Consider the following 15,554-nt stretch of genomic DNA (forward strand, 5'->3'; position numbering starts at 1 on the left):
AATCAATGTTATTCCTGTAATTCTATTCCACCCCTTAGAATAAACTCTAGCAGTATTGAAGGACTAGGCTGAGCCAGATCACAGTGGTACAGGGAAATTCAAGATCACAGGTTCCATTACAAGGATCACAGCTTGTCCAGTAATCTCAGATTGCCACTGAGCATTCATTACTCAGGCATTTGCTATGTACCCCAAATGGGCAAATGGCAGTTCCAGCAACCACCCAGTACCTTGGAAGCACTTAGCACTTCAGAGGCTTGGTATTAAAGCAGGTTTGTTTTTAGGGAAAACATACTAGTCACCTCAGCTGGGGCTTTCTGATGCCTTAAAACCTGGGGTCTAGGTTCCTATTTCTCTAGTTCTGTGGCCCTGCTATGTTACACTGAAGCACTTGGCATGTGTTGGTCCTGTTGATTTCTCAGGTTTTCACCATCACAGTCTTCACTGTGATTACAATGCTCTGCAACCCTTTGGCAAGTAGGGCACAGTCAAGATAAATGCAGTTTGTTGCAGGTGGACAGGTAAGGATCTGGGCCAAGTGACACCATCTCCACCTAACCTAGCCCTTTGAGAAAGGCCCAAAGGATTCTGAATCCTTCCTCTGAGAGGATTCAGCTGGTCAACTTTGTAAAGTACGTAACACCTGCTTGGAAGGTTTAACACAGTATTTAAGACTATTCTCGTCTTTCCTAAATTACTCATTGTGAACCTCTACCCACCTTCCCAGGTGAGTTCTGCCTTAGCCACACAATGGCCAGCCCTCCCAAGGCCTACTTACTCAGTTTAAATTCAAGGTAGGGAAAAATTGCGCTTCAGAATGAATCATCCATTTTATTTTATTTTGTCATGTGCTCAGAACCTCTTGCTCTCTTCTCTCCCTTCCCTGGCAGGTCACAGATAAATTAAAAATAAAATCTACAAGGAAAATAATTTATAAAAGCACTTCCCAGGCTTGTGCCTTCTATCCCTACTGCTCAGTTAGTGTTGTATCCCCGCACCCCTCCACACCAAATGGGGAAAATCAGCACTTCCCCCATTCAACTCATTCCTGCTTGTCCAGCAGTACTCCAGAGCCAGACAGGGGTGGGGGGCAGCAGTAGCAAGTTAAAATAAAGACACTGGCCCTGGAACCATATGGCCACCTTGGCACTCCCCTCTCTGCTTCCCCCAGACAGTCCTCCAAGGAGCCCTTGCTGAGCTCAGGGTGCTAAGTTGCCTGTGGCAGAGGAAGGTCTCTCAACCTCCTATTACATGCACTTCTCATTCTCCTAGGAAGAAACCCAAAGAAGAAAGCAGACAGACCTCAGGACAGAGGAGAAAAATCCCAAATGTTCACACAGTTAACACGGAGTCTTTATGGCAAAGAGAACATTTAGCAGCTTTGAATATTGGGGTATCTCCTTTTTACTCAACACAAGCATTCTAGACCCTATAAGTGAAACAGGGCTCAAGCCCTAAAAAAAAAAATCAAGGCGCAAGAAACTCTAAGAGGACTAGTATTTTGTTGTTGCTGGGTTTCAGAGTTTTCTTTTCCAGTGACAGGCCCAGTTGGTGGTGGGAGGCCTGAGGGGTCACTCCCCAGTGTTGTGCTGAATACTGCCTGGCTTCTCCACACCACCCCCCTGCCTCAGAGCAGCCCCCAGAAGGCTGTAGGCCCATCACTGGGGGCACTGCCAGCATACAGCTGCAGAAAACCTCTGGGCAGCCGGTGAGGGGCGGGGAAGAGAACAGCATTTGCATGCAGGCTCTGATGGAGTCATGGGAACCTCAGCTCAGGGGTGACTGGGCACCAAGGGTGATGGAGTGGCAGGGCAGTGAGTGACATGCTTGGTGTTGGGGCTGCTGCAACACGGGGACCTTTCCTGTTCACTCTACCCTTTAACCCTAACCCTCCAAGCTACTGCTGGGTCCCAGTGGCTCCCGTGTTGAAACATTCAAGGAGTTATCTAAGAGCTCCCCTTCAGGGATGCCAAAGTGTGGGAGCAGAAAGAGTTCACAAAGCCCCTCCCAGAACCCACCCTGTCTGTGTTCCTCCCCTGGGGTGAAGTGGGGTTTATTCACACCAATGACCTTGTCCCACCTAAAACCTGCTGCCTGGAATCCTGGTGAGATTCAATCTTAACCTGCACTACTTCCAGCTTTGATTTTTTTTTTGGTTTCTTTCCTTCCTGGAATGAGACTTCCTACTACTTCCTCTCCCAAGTCCCTTCCTTCCCCTTTGTCCGCCTCCATCAATGCCTTCACCACCCCACCCCTACCCTCAAAGGAAAGGGGGATGGGTGAGGACCTTATCCACCCAAACAGTCTGGCAACTTCCACCCTCCCCAGTGGGGGAAGCTGAGCCAGACAGCGCCTGTGCCTGTGCCTCTTCCTGTCCACTGACCCAGTCATCCCATCTGAGGAGATCTATTGGATTAAGAAGGCATTCAAGTCCCCTCTTGTAGGTCCAGGTCCAGGCCCAGCCCTTCTCCAGTTTCGATCTTGGTGTCAACCCCCCTTCCTCCCCAGGCTCACTTTCTCCGGTCCTTTGGCTTCCTCTCCTGCCGCCGGGCCTGCTGGTCGGCCAGGGTGCGAGGAATGAGGAGGACACTGCCATCCCCAGCGTACTGAAGAGCATACTGACTGGGCGAGTAGGGTCGCCCATTCTCATCTCGCAGCCGCCCAAACACCTCCTGGTACAAGCTCTGGACCTTCTGCTTCATTTGCCGCAGAGACCGGAGGAACTCCACCTTCTCTCGCAGTAGTCGGGCTTTATCACGCTGCAGGTCCTCCACATCCCGCTCTAGGTTCAGGATGGTGTCCAGCTTGCGCTTTCGGCAGTTCTGCGCTGCCATCTTGTTCTTGCCCCTGCGCCGGATGTCCCGGATGAGGCTCAGCTGGGCTTCACTGAGCTGGTATTTGGACAGCAGCTCATTGAATTCCTCCACAGGCAGGTTGATGATTTTGTCATTGGTGAAGGGGATCTTCATGGCTCGTGCTCGATGCTCATCCCGGCTCATCTGCTTGTCCAGGAAGTCAGCCTGCTTCTCCTTGCTGCCTTTCTTGAGGGCGCTGGGCGGTGGCAGGTCAGCAGAGTCAAGGGCACTGGGCGCCATGTTGTACGTGTGGTTGTGGCCCACATGCTCCAAATAGGGCAGGCAGGAGAGCTGTGACGGATCCTGGTAGCTCATGCGACAGAACTTGGAATACTCAGGTTGATAGCCCACAGCGCCCTCTGCCTCTTCTAGATCCAGGGTTTCAGAGTCTGAGCTGTAGCCAACAGCACCTTCCTCGGAAAAGGAGGAAGAGGCTGAGGAAGAAGCAGAGGAGGAGGAGGAGGAAGAAGAGGAGGAAGAGCTGCCTTCCGAGCTGCTCAGGGAGGAAGGGCTATGGCTAGAGTCCAAGGAGAGGCCTGAGTCAGAGTCAAATTCCTCTTCAAGCTGGGAGGCCTGCACAGAGTTAAAGCCTTCTTCAATGGCCAGGTCCATTAGGCTGATCTCATCCAGCATCGCTTCATCTAACAGACCCCCCAGTGGGTCAGGCAGCTCAGGGCCTGCCGTGTCATTGGCTGTGCCATTGAGCTGGGGCGGAAAGAAGAGGCCTGCCAGGTTGGAGCCAAAGGTGGAGTTGAGGCTGGTAGAATTGCTGGGGACCAGCGGAAGCAGTGTGGAGCTGCTGGCCACAGGCAGGCTTTCCACCTCGGGGCTGAAGAGCGAGAAGTCCTGGCTGCAGCCCCCCAGGGATGCCTGATGCAGGCTGACATTCTGATTGATGGGAGTGTTGGGGGCAAGGCTGTAGTTGGTGCTCAGTGGGTCTCCAGGAGGGGCACTGTACAGAATCTCACTTGTTGATGTGTTCACTTCCATGGCCTGGGAGGGAAGAAGAGTGTCACCTTTCACTCAGAGCAGACTCCCTCCCCAGGTGAGGCTAGGGGCTCATACGAGCAGGCACCCAACACAGGCACAACTGCATGGGTATAAAAACAAGAAACTGGAAATCAGAGCCCACAGCATCAGCTCCTGCCCCAATTGGTCCACTGAGTCTGGTAGAGATGAGTTCCTCCCTATGGACTCCACTCTAATACAGGACTGACCAGCTCATGTTTGGCCAGACTCCCCCATCTTGAAGGGAGAGTAAGAAAACACCTAACATTACCTCTTTATTGCAAAATCAGCATAGTAAAAAGACCAAACCTTGGAATGAGAAAACTTAGCTGTACCACTTGCTGTGTGACCATGGATATATCACTTAACCTCTCTGAAGATGACCTGGGATCCAGGAGATAGCGGTTTGATTCCCAGTCAGAGCATATGCCCAGGTTGTGGACTGAATCTCCAGTTCGGGGTGTGCAGGAGGCAGCCAATCAATGACGACTTTCTCATCACTGATGTTTCTCTCTCTCCCTCTCCCTGCCTCTCTCTGAAATCAATAAAGATTTTTTTTTTTTTTTAAATAAAAAAAAATAAAGTAAAATAATAAAAGGCTGCCCTAGCTGGTTTGGCTCAGTGGTTAGAGCATTGGACTGAAGAGTCCTGGGTTTGATTCCAGCCAAGGGCACCTACCTCGGCTGCAGGCTGGATCCCCGTGTGCAGGAGGTGACCAATTAGTGTCTCTCTCTCACATTGATGTTTCTCTCTCCCTCCCACTCTCCAAAAAGCAATGGACAAAATATCCTCGGGTGAGGATTAAAAATAATAATTATAATAATATTGGGCTGACAAGATGATTGTAAGGGCCAAGTGAGATGACGATGGCTATAAAACATTGCATGAATGTCAGCTTTTATAAATGCTAAACCTTGGAAGCACCCAGCCCAGTGATAATCTGATTGAAGGAAAGAAGGCACACCTAGGAAGCAGGCCCACTCTAAAAGGCTCAAGCCGTGGAGTTTTAACCCAAACCCCACTCTTGACTCTACCCCCTACTGCTTCAAGGAGACAACACCTAGATAGTTACCTCTCTGTGTTCCCACTTTCCTATAGATCAGAGATGTGAATGCTAAGACCCCACAAATCCAATAGGTTTGTGCTCTGATAGTCCTACCTGCATTTCCATGATGGACATGAGATCTTGCCACTGCTGTTCCAAATCAAATGGTGACTCTGTCCCCGTCAGGAGAGGAGACAAGAGGTTATTCTGAAGACCTGGGGGCTCACTCTCACTAGGCACTGCTTCTGTTAAGCTGGAAATGTCTGCTGGAAACTAGGGCAAAACACAGAGCCTTTAACAGAGAAAGAAGGAAAGACCAGCCTTCTGTTTTCCTCCCAGACACTACCACCTGAAGTTCTGGTTCGTCCTTCCTCTGATTTCACCCCCAGCAGCCAAGACAAGGCCAGAACCAAGAGTTGGCCCCTCAGGCAGCCGCAAAGGAACACTGTATGCAGGCTGCCCTGCTGGCTTGGTGGGCTCTCCCCTGGAGTCCTGCTCACCTCAGCATTCTCCCCAAAGGGGCAGGTGGCCTCCAGCAGCCTAAGGCACTCTTCCAAGGACAGGGCTGTCTGGTCCTCCCCACCAGGCACCTGTGGCAACAGCAACTGTAAGTCTGACCTGGACTTTGGCTGCCTGCAGGTTTAAAGCCTCTTCCCCAGCTTTCCCAAGGGGATGCTGAAGGAGGACGTGTGTGGCTGTAGGTATACACTCTCCCTCTGTCCCTGGGCTAACAACTGACCCTAAGTCCCAAACTCCAGGGGAGAACAGAGGGAGGGTGGAAGAGTCCTGACGCAAGTAGGAATCTGCTAGGTGTTCTGCCTCCTCTGTGCTGTTTGTTACCTGTTTCTGTTCTGCTCATCCACTCCTTTCTTAGCCCACTCACTGTGACTTAAGAGACCCATACCAAAATATACACTCAGGTCCATCCCATAAGGCACAACTGCTTTCTCTAAGGAGACGTTTCCAGGAGTGAGCAGAGGTGGGAGTACCTGGGCAGGGAAGCTCTCCCCAGTTTCTCCATCCACTAGCAGGTTTCGTCCCAGAACGTCTGTGCCCTCGCCTGGCCAGGTGTCCTCCTGCTCCACTCCATCTTGCAGTTCCTTATCCACATCTTGCTCTTTCTGGCGGTTACTATAGTCAAAAATCTCACGCCCAGCCCCAAGGTCAATATCCTGTCGCCAAAGGATGTCAATCAGATCTATGTCCTGAAAGACAGATCACCATTACTTTAGCTCTCAGGTCCAGGGTCCCCACCCTCCCTCCCTGTCCTGCCTCTCAGAGGGTCCTTCCTAGCATCACTCCCATTAATCCCTCCTGGCCCTACACCTGCCAGCCTCTTCCCCCAGCCACTCTGCATCAGCAAGGCTTCATTCATTCATTTCCAGACACCAGCCTCTGAAAAATCCAGGACCTAGCAAAAACCTCTAGCATGACCATCACCATACAGGTCTGTGGGTTTAGGTTCTGGACCAGAAACACACCCTGGCCAAAAGGCAGGGCCACCTCATCACTAAGAAAAAAGGGAGAAATTAAGAGACATTTCTCATTTGGGGTATAGGAATCCCTTAAAACATGGTGTGTAGGAAGCTTTGCCACAGCAAGCAAGGGCAAATTGTCATGCAGAATTGCTTTGTGGTGGCCAGGCTTGCATCAGCCTATGGTACCATTTCATTTGCATAAGGGGGAGGGGGGCTGGAGAGGAAAATCCCTGCATTTGCAACCACCTGATGCAACCAATGACAAGGAAGGGCTGTCCAGACCTCCTTAAAGTCATTCCCCCTTCCCTGGCTAAGGCAGGAGTAAGGCTGAACACCCACAACTCTTAAAGCCCTGGCTAACCTCAAGATCCATCCCTGCCAGAATCCCCACTCTCAGCTTACCCTAGCAAGCTGCGGATCCCAGGAGAGCCTCCAGCAGTCAGCTGATCCTCACTGGGCACCCCACCCCTGCCAAGGCTAGCTCCATGGTGCCCCCTCATACCAGAGTTCTCACTCCCTTCCTTACCACACCCCAGGACTCACTAACTCCCCATCAGTCAACCCCCTCAAGGACATAGCCTCCATCACCACTTGGCCACAGCTGCTGCCTCAGGTACCAAAACACCTCCCTCCTGCTTTACCCTGGTGGCTCCTGATCAGTTCCGGCACCAACTGCCACCCCCATTGCCACCAGCACAGAACCCCAGTAAATAAGAGCTACTTGGGCTTTTCTACACATGCTGCCTCCTACAGCTAAAGAAACCCTACTGTTGCCTTCCATTCAGGTTAAGAAGCTGGCACTTTTCAGAAAAAAACATCCTTAGATTAGACCCACCTCTTCAGCCCTGATCAGGTATCCTTTCCCACCAAAACCCTCCTTGATCCTAAGACCTCCCACCAAGTGTACCTCTCCTTTTGGTCTCCCCACATACACCAACCTGAACAGAAGCCCTGGACCCAGGAGCAGAGGGGGACTGGGCCACCCGGTGACCAGCCAGCAAAGAGTTAAGGGGCCTGCTCCCTTTGGCAGGGCCCCCACCACTGTGAGAGCTGCGGTCCAGGCGGGTCATGGTCTGCGAGATGAGCCCCAGGGCAGCCGGTGCCGGGAAGCCGGACAGGGGGCTGTAAGGAGCTCTTGGCTCGCAGGGAGCACACCAGGCTGGAAGGGTGGCCCTGTGCTAGCTCCGAGGGGCCTGAGGAGGTGCCCCGCCCGTACTGCTGCCTGGGCGGCCCAGCCCAGCCCTCTTTCTCCATCCTTGAACAGCCCCCTCCCACCTCACAACCCCAGTTCCACTCAGGCGCCCGGCAGCCCCCACCCTGAGCTCACCGCAGAGGCTGCAGTGAGATGGGACTCCCACCCCATGCTCCGTGATCAAGCTGCAGAGGAAAGCAAGCTCCCTCCTGGGCCTATCCTCCCACTCCTCCCTCTCCCCATCCCCACGCCCCCCAAACTTGTTACCTAGGCTGCAGCAAGGAGCCAATCCCCTCCCCCTCCCACCCCGCAGGTCACTGCTGAGGCTGCAGAGAGCCAATCCCCTCCCCCAGGTCAGCAGCTGGGCTGCGGAAAGAGCCAATCCCCTCCCACTGTCGTTACCTAGGCTGCGACGAGAGCCAATCTCCTCCCCCAAGTCTCCGCTGGAGATGCGGAAAGAGCCAATCCCCTCCCACCGCCTGTTACCTAGCTGCAGCCCAGAGCCAATCTCTGCACCAGGGCAGCTGGAGAAGCTGCCGCAAGGAACCAGCCCATCCCTGGGCCGCCTCCTCTCCTCAAGGAGACGCACCCAGGGGCGGGCAGCCCCACCCAGCCCAGAAAGCCAGCGGGGGTGGGGCAGTGAGAGAGCCCTGGGGGAAGGGGTGCGACTCTCCTTCCAGTCGCATCCTGCTTACCCAGCCCACTCGGGACTGGGTAGACACTCCTGAAGCCTCTGCGGGAATTTAAGTTCTTCCGTGGAAGTGGAAGTAGTTTTCCCGTTCCTCTGGAGGACTGTAGCCAGTTGTCCTCAAGCCCAAGGATCACAAGCCAGACTGGGCAGGAACCCAGTGCACCCAGACCCACTGTGATCAGGGGCTTTGTCACCCTACAACAGGCCAGAGAGGAAGGGAAAATGCCATTTGCAGTGTGCAGCCATGTCACCGTGCTGGCCAGGCCTACCTAACCCCAGGCAATAGAGCCTGAAGGCCAACACTGAAGGAGACAGGTGTTCTGCAACGCCCCCAACGTACTGGCCACAAACGTGTCCCCACTCCCTCCACCCTAGCTTTGTTCAAGAGTATTCTCTGCTTGATCCCTGGCCCACATCTCTAAAGAAGAAAGAAACCCCTGACAGAATCATCATCACAGTTCTGACTCCGACCCTCACTGCTGCTCCCCTTGAGCCTAAGGTCAGGTCATTGACAGCATGTTCTCCTTGGTCACAGATTGCTCCTTGCCTGGAAAGAGCTGTACACAGGCCACCCTCACTCTGGGCAGAGTGCCAACCTCGAGGGGAATCCTATCCCTGACAAGGGCCTGGGCTATGGCTGTCCATCGAACAGGCCTGGCAGCAGGGGAGCGCTGCCACCCCAGGGATAATACCAGCTCCAGCAATGCCTGTCACATGCTCTAGACCTGGGTATTTTTATCCCTGAGTTGCTGAGGAAATGTTGTTCTAGACACATAATAATCCTCCCTTCCCCCATACCTAGCCTGGGCCCCTAATGCTGACCCACTGCCTGCCCCCAAAAGGGAGCAGTGAAGGCCTGCTATGAGGGAAAACATAACCTCGAAGGCCAAGAAATGGAGGAAAACAGGGTCAAAGTCCCCCCCATTTCACCCCAATCCAGCCACATTATATCCAAAACATCCCACCCCAGGAGAGCTCCCAGCAAGAATAGGAATGGAGCTCCCCCTGCAGGGTTCCCAAGAGCAAGCCCAGTTACACCCATTCCCTTGGGGAGCAACACTGGGGAGGGAGGACAGAAGAGGAGGCTGGGAGGCATACTTCTTCAGACCACTGTGCCAAGACTGGAGTCCATTTGAAGGGAAAGGACAGAGAAAACAGGAGAGAGGTTCAAGTTCCCAATGGCACTGTAAGAATCTAAGAAAAAATGCACTGAAAGGTAAGGAATACTCATGGCTCCCGTGCTCATATAATTCTAGTCTCTCTCAAAGTGGACCCAGTATGAGCCAGCTGAACACCAGAGCAACCTGGCACTACTGACATTTGGGGCCATATCAGTCTGTCGTTTGGGGACTGCCCTGTGCTTTTTAGGAAGTTTAGCAGCACCCCTGGCATCTCCCCACTAGATGCCAATAGCACCTCTAGGTGTGACAACCAAGTGTCTCTAGACATTGCCACATGTCCCCTGGGGAGGAAAATCACCCCCAGTTTAGGACCTCTGGCCCAGAGGAAGCCAACATTCCTCAACAGTCACTAACATTCAGAGAACTGAGCTTTGGAAGAGGCTCAAGTGCAGGACAGGCGGCAAAGCCTGGTCTGACCAGTAGGCAGAAAGAAGAAAGTCCAGCATCTGTAACACTTAACATCCCCTCTCTCCACCCCCAAGACTCACTTCTAGAAAACCCAGCCTAGTGCAATCCAGTCTTCTCTTTCCCTAATGGCCAGGAGACTGCAGTGGGCCTTTTTTTCAAGTTCCTTGGGGCTGAGTGGCAAGCCAGGGCCAAACATAGAGCTCAAAGCCATCTTATTGCGTTGGTGGGGTAGGGGCAGTAGTAGCCATTCAAATAATTGAAGGCAATTGCATCACCTTCTGCCCATAACAGTATGTCAGGAGAACAGTATGCCACATGTCAGGAGCTAAAGATCTCTAACAGCTCAGAGCAAGCAGACTCAGGCAGCAGAATGCATTTCCTCTTCTAGCTCCCAGGCCTCACCTTTCTACTCCCTGCAGCGGACCTTCAGCAAAGATGGGAGCCTTGGTCCTCACTGGACCGAGAATAACTATCTAAATCTACCCCTTGGCTCAGGCCCAGGAGAGTGGACTTATCAGGACCTTAAAACAACAACACGACTGACCACAAAGGAGGAGAACTTCAAGATATGTATGTCTGTTTTGATGTGGGGGGAGGTACAAGGCAAGAGTCCACAAAGCATTTGTGTCTTAGCAACAGATATACACCACATCAAAGCCCATCACAACATGACTCCCTCCCCCACCCCAGGGCCTCCAGGAGTCATGTTGAAATCCAAGCAGTAAACACACTGGCATGTTCTAGGAACCTCCCACTGCCCTGACAGTACATTTAGAGGTGGGTCAATGGTTCAACACAGGAAATGCTCCCAGCCCCCAATCCTAGTCAGACAATTCAGCTCATTCCTATCCAAGAACAATGCCTGAGACCCCCCAGAACCTGTTTCTTTACAGGGGTTAGTAGTATGACCACAGTCCTCCAGGACCAGCCCCCCCCCACCCCCACCCAACCCCTCCCACCTACCCCTCCATGTGGCCACTAACCTCTTTGGTTAAGTCTCCACTGACTGGAGGGGCTACAGCCCCCAAATCCTCCAAATCTTCACTGAATCCCTGCTCCGTTTCGCTTTCTCGCACCCCGTTGTCTGGGCCTGTCACATCTTGGAGGCCACTGGAACTCTCGAGGGCAAGGCCTGAGCTGGGCTGGCTGCCAGAGACAGACCCCTCCGGATCCCGGTGGACCAGCCAGGCGTTTACCTCAGTGGTTGGTACCTGGAACCTGTCCAGGGCCCTCACCTGACTGAGGAGCCGCCGAGCAGTGAAGTAATTGTCCAGGTCTATGCTCTTGGGGTGGATACCATAGCCATCCAAGGTATTCCTCAGGTTGTGGAACTGGGTCTGAGTATAGGCAGAACTGGGCCCCAGGATGATCTCCCGGAGCGGGGGAAGCTGTGAGGTCAGGTAAGTATCCACGTCCACCCGCACCCCAATCAAACTCAGCAGAATGGTGAACTGAAGGAGTCCTTCCGTTAAGTATTTCTTCAGAGAAAGCATTGCTGAAGGACCACAATGTTTATGCTTTTTGGTTTTTAAATCTTCCAAAAGACAAATCAAGGCCACTGCTCTGCTGCTCCAGCCAGCAAGTTACCCACCTCAGTGCGAAACCCTGTACCCCACCCTGGCAAAACAGGGGCTGAGCTCCCTGATGGCCTCAGAGGAAAGCACACCCCGTGGAGCCAAGGCCACACTCCAGACCACATTCACTTTTCCCTTCTCAACACCTCACCTCTGAAAGTACAACAGTTCCTAACCCAGTCCAAGGCCCTCAGGGCCCACGTGACTTACTGTCTCCAGTCCACATACAGTCACTTCCTCACTCACGTTAGTTGTCCTCTCTGTAGATTCCACTGCAGGCTGTTCTCAGGAACAGCTGATGGGTGTGTTTTTTTTTTTTTTCCTTCTCTCTCCTAAGGTTTATTTTCTTTGGCTGGAGCTACAGGCCTTTTGTCTTGGGTCAGAGTGTCCCGCCTCCTCCACACTTACCAGGGGGGTTTCCAGAGAAACCTGAAATGGGAATCACAAGAGCAACAGGATAAAATTCCATAATTTTCATACCATGATCAAGGCAGAAGGGAGGAAACACATTAAAAGTCCACTTTTACAGGAAGAAATATAAGTCAATTATTATACTCCCTGAACAAACACCTTTTATAGACACAACTATGAAAGGATGCGTTGCTCACAAATGATCAAAGGATCCCTGTTTCTGTAAATAAAACTTTCAATATCCTAAAACATGGGTTGTTGTGGATAAGCAAACAATGCACAGAGCACCCAAAATATTTTACATGTCTGATTTACTAACCCTCCCCCCCCAACTCCATACACACTACCCAGCTTCTATTTTTAGCATAAGTCCATTTCCTATCTTAAAGGAAAGTTGGTTGCCCATCTCTCAGGAGAAAACTGCCTACAATCCCTGTCCCCTCCCACTTCTAAAAGGGAGGGGTATATTATTAACGGATGAGAGTGTAAAAGGTCACAAGGAACACGAACAGGCCACCACTTCACAGAAAACCATAATGCCTTTGTTTTCTCAACTTTGAAATCTGATTTCCCTATCACTCTCACATTAAAAAAAAAAAAAAAAAGTGGGAGGGGAATACTAAGAGGGATATGGGAGGGGGGAATTGAGCCAGGATTATTCCCTCCATAATTTGCATAGGCAGGTTTCTTTTCATTCACATGACCTTCTGAGCCAAAACAGAAGGATATGGCAAAGTTCTCAACCCAGATAGCCAAGTGGGGAGAGAGTAAATCTGCCTTTCAGTTTCTGGTTTCTACTTCTGAGCTTCTATTAACCTTTTAAACCAAAACATAGCTCTCTTCACTGTGACGATCCACATACTAACTTCATCTTAAGAGGGAAAAGGGATCTACACCTACTACACACACACACCTCTACACATACACACACGCACACACCCTTACTTGGTTATAGTAAACACAATTTCGACCCAGAGTTTCAGATTACACCGCCCTCCAGTTCTCACGCAATTTATTACTAAAATCTCTGAAGAGCCAATTAAGTTCGAGAAACCGGACAAAGTCCCTTAAAGATCGAGTAAGGCCAGAGGCCTCTGATCTGAGCCCGGTCCCACCCTGCCCCGGATACCCGAGTCCGGCTGAGACCAAGTCGCCATGCCCGCTCTCGGTTCCACGGTTTCTAGCCTGCTGGGGCAGCAGCGAACAAGTGCTACTTTCCTGGCCTTGACCCACCCTTACGGCCAAACCCCATCCCGCCCTGCGCTATGGCCCCACCCCGCACCTAAGCCAGGGCCTAACACCACGCCTCCCGCGCCCTCAGCCCTCCCCAGTCCAACCCACCAGGGAGCCGGCTTTCTTCACGGACTTGCGGCCCCTCCCAGCCAGGCCCGGGGTCCGGCCCCGACACGAACCCGGCTGGGTCGCCCGCTCCCGCCTCCAGCCCCTCAGCTCCACCCCGCCGCCCTTCAGTTCCTAAACCTCGGCCCCGCGACGCTGCACGTCTTCCGTCAGTAAAAGGAATATGCTGGATACCCGCTGCTGAGCTCGGCGTCCGCCGCTGCTGCCACAGCAGGTCCTCGACCCGAGACCCGGCCTTGCCGCAGGCGCCGCCGCCGCCGCCGCCGCCGCCGCCGCCGGCCGGCCTAGAGCTCCCCAGCCTCCGCTTCCCTCCCCGCCCCCTCCGCCCACCTCACTCGAAAGCCCGCCCTTCACGGCCAACACGTTTCTCCAATCAACCAGCCGAGACCGTGGCCGTCGCCGGATGTCACTTTGATTGACAGCAGAGAGAGCCCAATAGCTGAGTTGCCTCCTCCTTTTTCCGACTTCCCAAGACAGGCGTGATCCACGGCCCAATGGGAGTGCACGCCCGCCCCACAGTGTGGGCCCACCAATAAGTGGGGCGAAGGCCTTATCGCTCCGGGCATGATGGCCCCCCTCTGCCTTGCGCGGGCTGCAGGAGGTAGTACAAGCTGGGTAACGCGCAAAGTGTGCAGGCAGAGCGCTTCCAGTGCCTTCTTCGGCTGGGGGAAAAGGGCCTAGGGTTGGGAGGCAGTATCGCCGCCGGAACGTGGAATCCCCCCTTTGAGGGTTCCTACGGTGACTTGCAAAAGCCCAGTGAGACCCGAGGGGGTCGAGACGAAGTACAGAGCATGTGTTTCGCATGGTGGCGACGCTCGTGCCGCCATTTTGGGTGCTGGCGGCGGAAAACACTTTGCCAGCTTCCGCTTCGTGTGGGCCAGGCGGAACTCCCCTCGCCGACTTAGGCGGGTTACGTCCCTGTCCCAGGCTAGGTCCACATCGCGGGAACAGCCCTGGTAACGAGTTACCACGACGGTGGTACGACGTTGGTAGTGTGAGGGATGTGGTGTAATTAGCGATTTTTGTCTTGATAAAAGACACCCGGAAGAGCGCCGCCTTCCCTCTCTGGTCTCCCCCTCCCAACCTCCCACGGAGCTTAGTCTTGCCTTTCAGGGACTTTTCTCAATTTCTTCTCATCTCGTCTAACCAACATCTGTGACTTTTGAACATTTGTTTATCCCCAGCATCACTTGGGGAACTTGTTAAACCTGCAAATTCTGAAGCCACAGACTAGAGAATCTAATTCACTTACCCCGGGGTGGCAGTCTGATAACCTGCCTGCTTATTAAAGGACTTTGGTAATTTTTTTAAAAAAAATTTTTTTCAATCCTCACTGAGGATATGTTTTTACTGGTTTTTAGAGAGAGTAAGGGGGAGAGAGAAACATAGGTCAGTTGCCTCCTGTACAAGCCCCAATTGGATGGAACCTGCAAACTAGGCATGTGCCCTGAACAGAATCCAACCAACTGGCAACCTTTCGGTGCACAGTACAACGTTCCAACCGAGCCACACCGGCCAGTGTACAACTTGGGTAATTATAATGCAGCTAGTCGGAAGACCACATTCAGGCATTCACTGAGTTGGAGTTTGTAGTGCGTTGTTCCCAGCTGTAGGACAAAAAGGCGTCAACTCAAATTCTTGACTCTCAGAAAGATCCTAGTAATCTATTGGTCCTTCTACAACTAAGGAGGAGGCCAACTGGTAAGTTGTTAAATAAGAGCACTGACTCCATCATGTGTTTGGAGAGTTGGGAGGCTTAATTTGGGGTGTTTCACAGATTATAAAGCACTTTCGCCACATAGAAATATACACCAACATCCATTCACTGAATCCTCAGAAAACTACCCAGCTAGTTACCCATTTCAAACACTGATTCAAAGAGCACATGTTTTAGTTATTCCTTTTGCTACAAGCCTGTACTCCATGAGGACTAGAATTTTGTGCATTAACTGTTGAGTCTCCAAAACCTAGAACAGTGCCTGGAACTTAGTAGATCCTCAATAAATGCTTACTGAATAATTGAAGGAGAGCTCAAGCAGACAGGCCTGTCATTAGAAGTTTCTGTTAAAAGCAGAAATTAATACTTGAAGGAGATGGGTTTTGAAGGATATGGCATGTTACCAAGGAAACAGGAGACCATTCAAAACAGGAGACCATTCAGCCTCTAAATTAATAAGACCATGAGGGTTAATACTAATGGATAAAAAGGAGGAGAAATGAGATGTGATCGTTAACTCTAAGAACATACTAAGAGGGACTGAGAAGGAAATTTTTAAAAACCATAGAACTGAAAGATACCAAGGCTGGACTAAAGTTACAGGGCTTAAATACATGACTATTTTGAGAAGGTAG

General features: G+C 52.1%; 1 protein-coding gene across 12 annotated transcripts; it reads right to left on the reverse strand.

Annotated features, from left to right (window-relative positions):
* Window positions 1–820: 820 nt before the first annotated feature.
* Window positions 821–13,526, reverse strand: NFE2L1 (NFE2 like bZIP transcription factor 1). Of its 12 annotated transcripts, none has more exons than XM_081116188.1 (6): window positions 13,377–13,526; window positions 10,842–11,861; window positions 5,898–6,113; window positions 5,409–5,498; window positions 5,023–5,181; window positions 821–3,848 (listed from the first exon to the last, which is right to left on the reverse strand). In XM_081116188.1, the coding sequence occupies exons 2-6, from the start codon at window positions 11,349–11,351 to the stop codon at window positions 2,511–2,513; spliced, it is 2,313 nt and encodes a 770-aa protein (XP_080972314.1). In that variant the 5' UTR covers window positions 11,352–11,861; window positions 13,377–13,526; the 3' UTR covers window positions 821–2,510. The 12 variants fall into 12 exon arrangements, with proteins under 12 accessions (XP_080972314.1, XP_080972319.1, XP_080972318.1 ...); XM_081116193.1 differs by having other exon boundaries at window positions 5,898–6,080; window positions 13,377–13,511; XM_081116192.1 differs by lacking the exon at window positions 13,377–13,526 and adding an exon at window positions 12,973–13,098.
* Between the last annotated feature and the right edge of the window lie 2,028 nt (window positions 13,527–15,554).

Source organism: Miniopterus schreibersii (genome assembly GCF_964146895.1).
Source record: "Miniopterus schreibersii genome assembly, chromosome: 16".
In the NCBI taxonomy this organism is placed as follows: domain Eukaryota; kingdom Metazoa; phylum Chordata; class Mammalia; order Chiroptera; family Miniopteridae; genus Miniopterus; species Miniopterus schreibersii.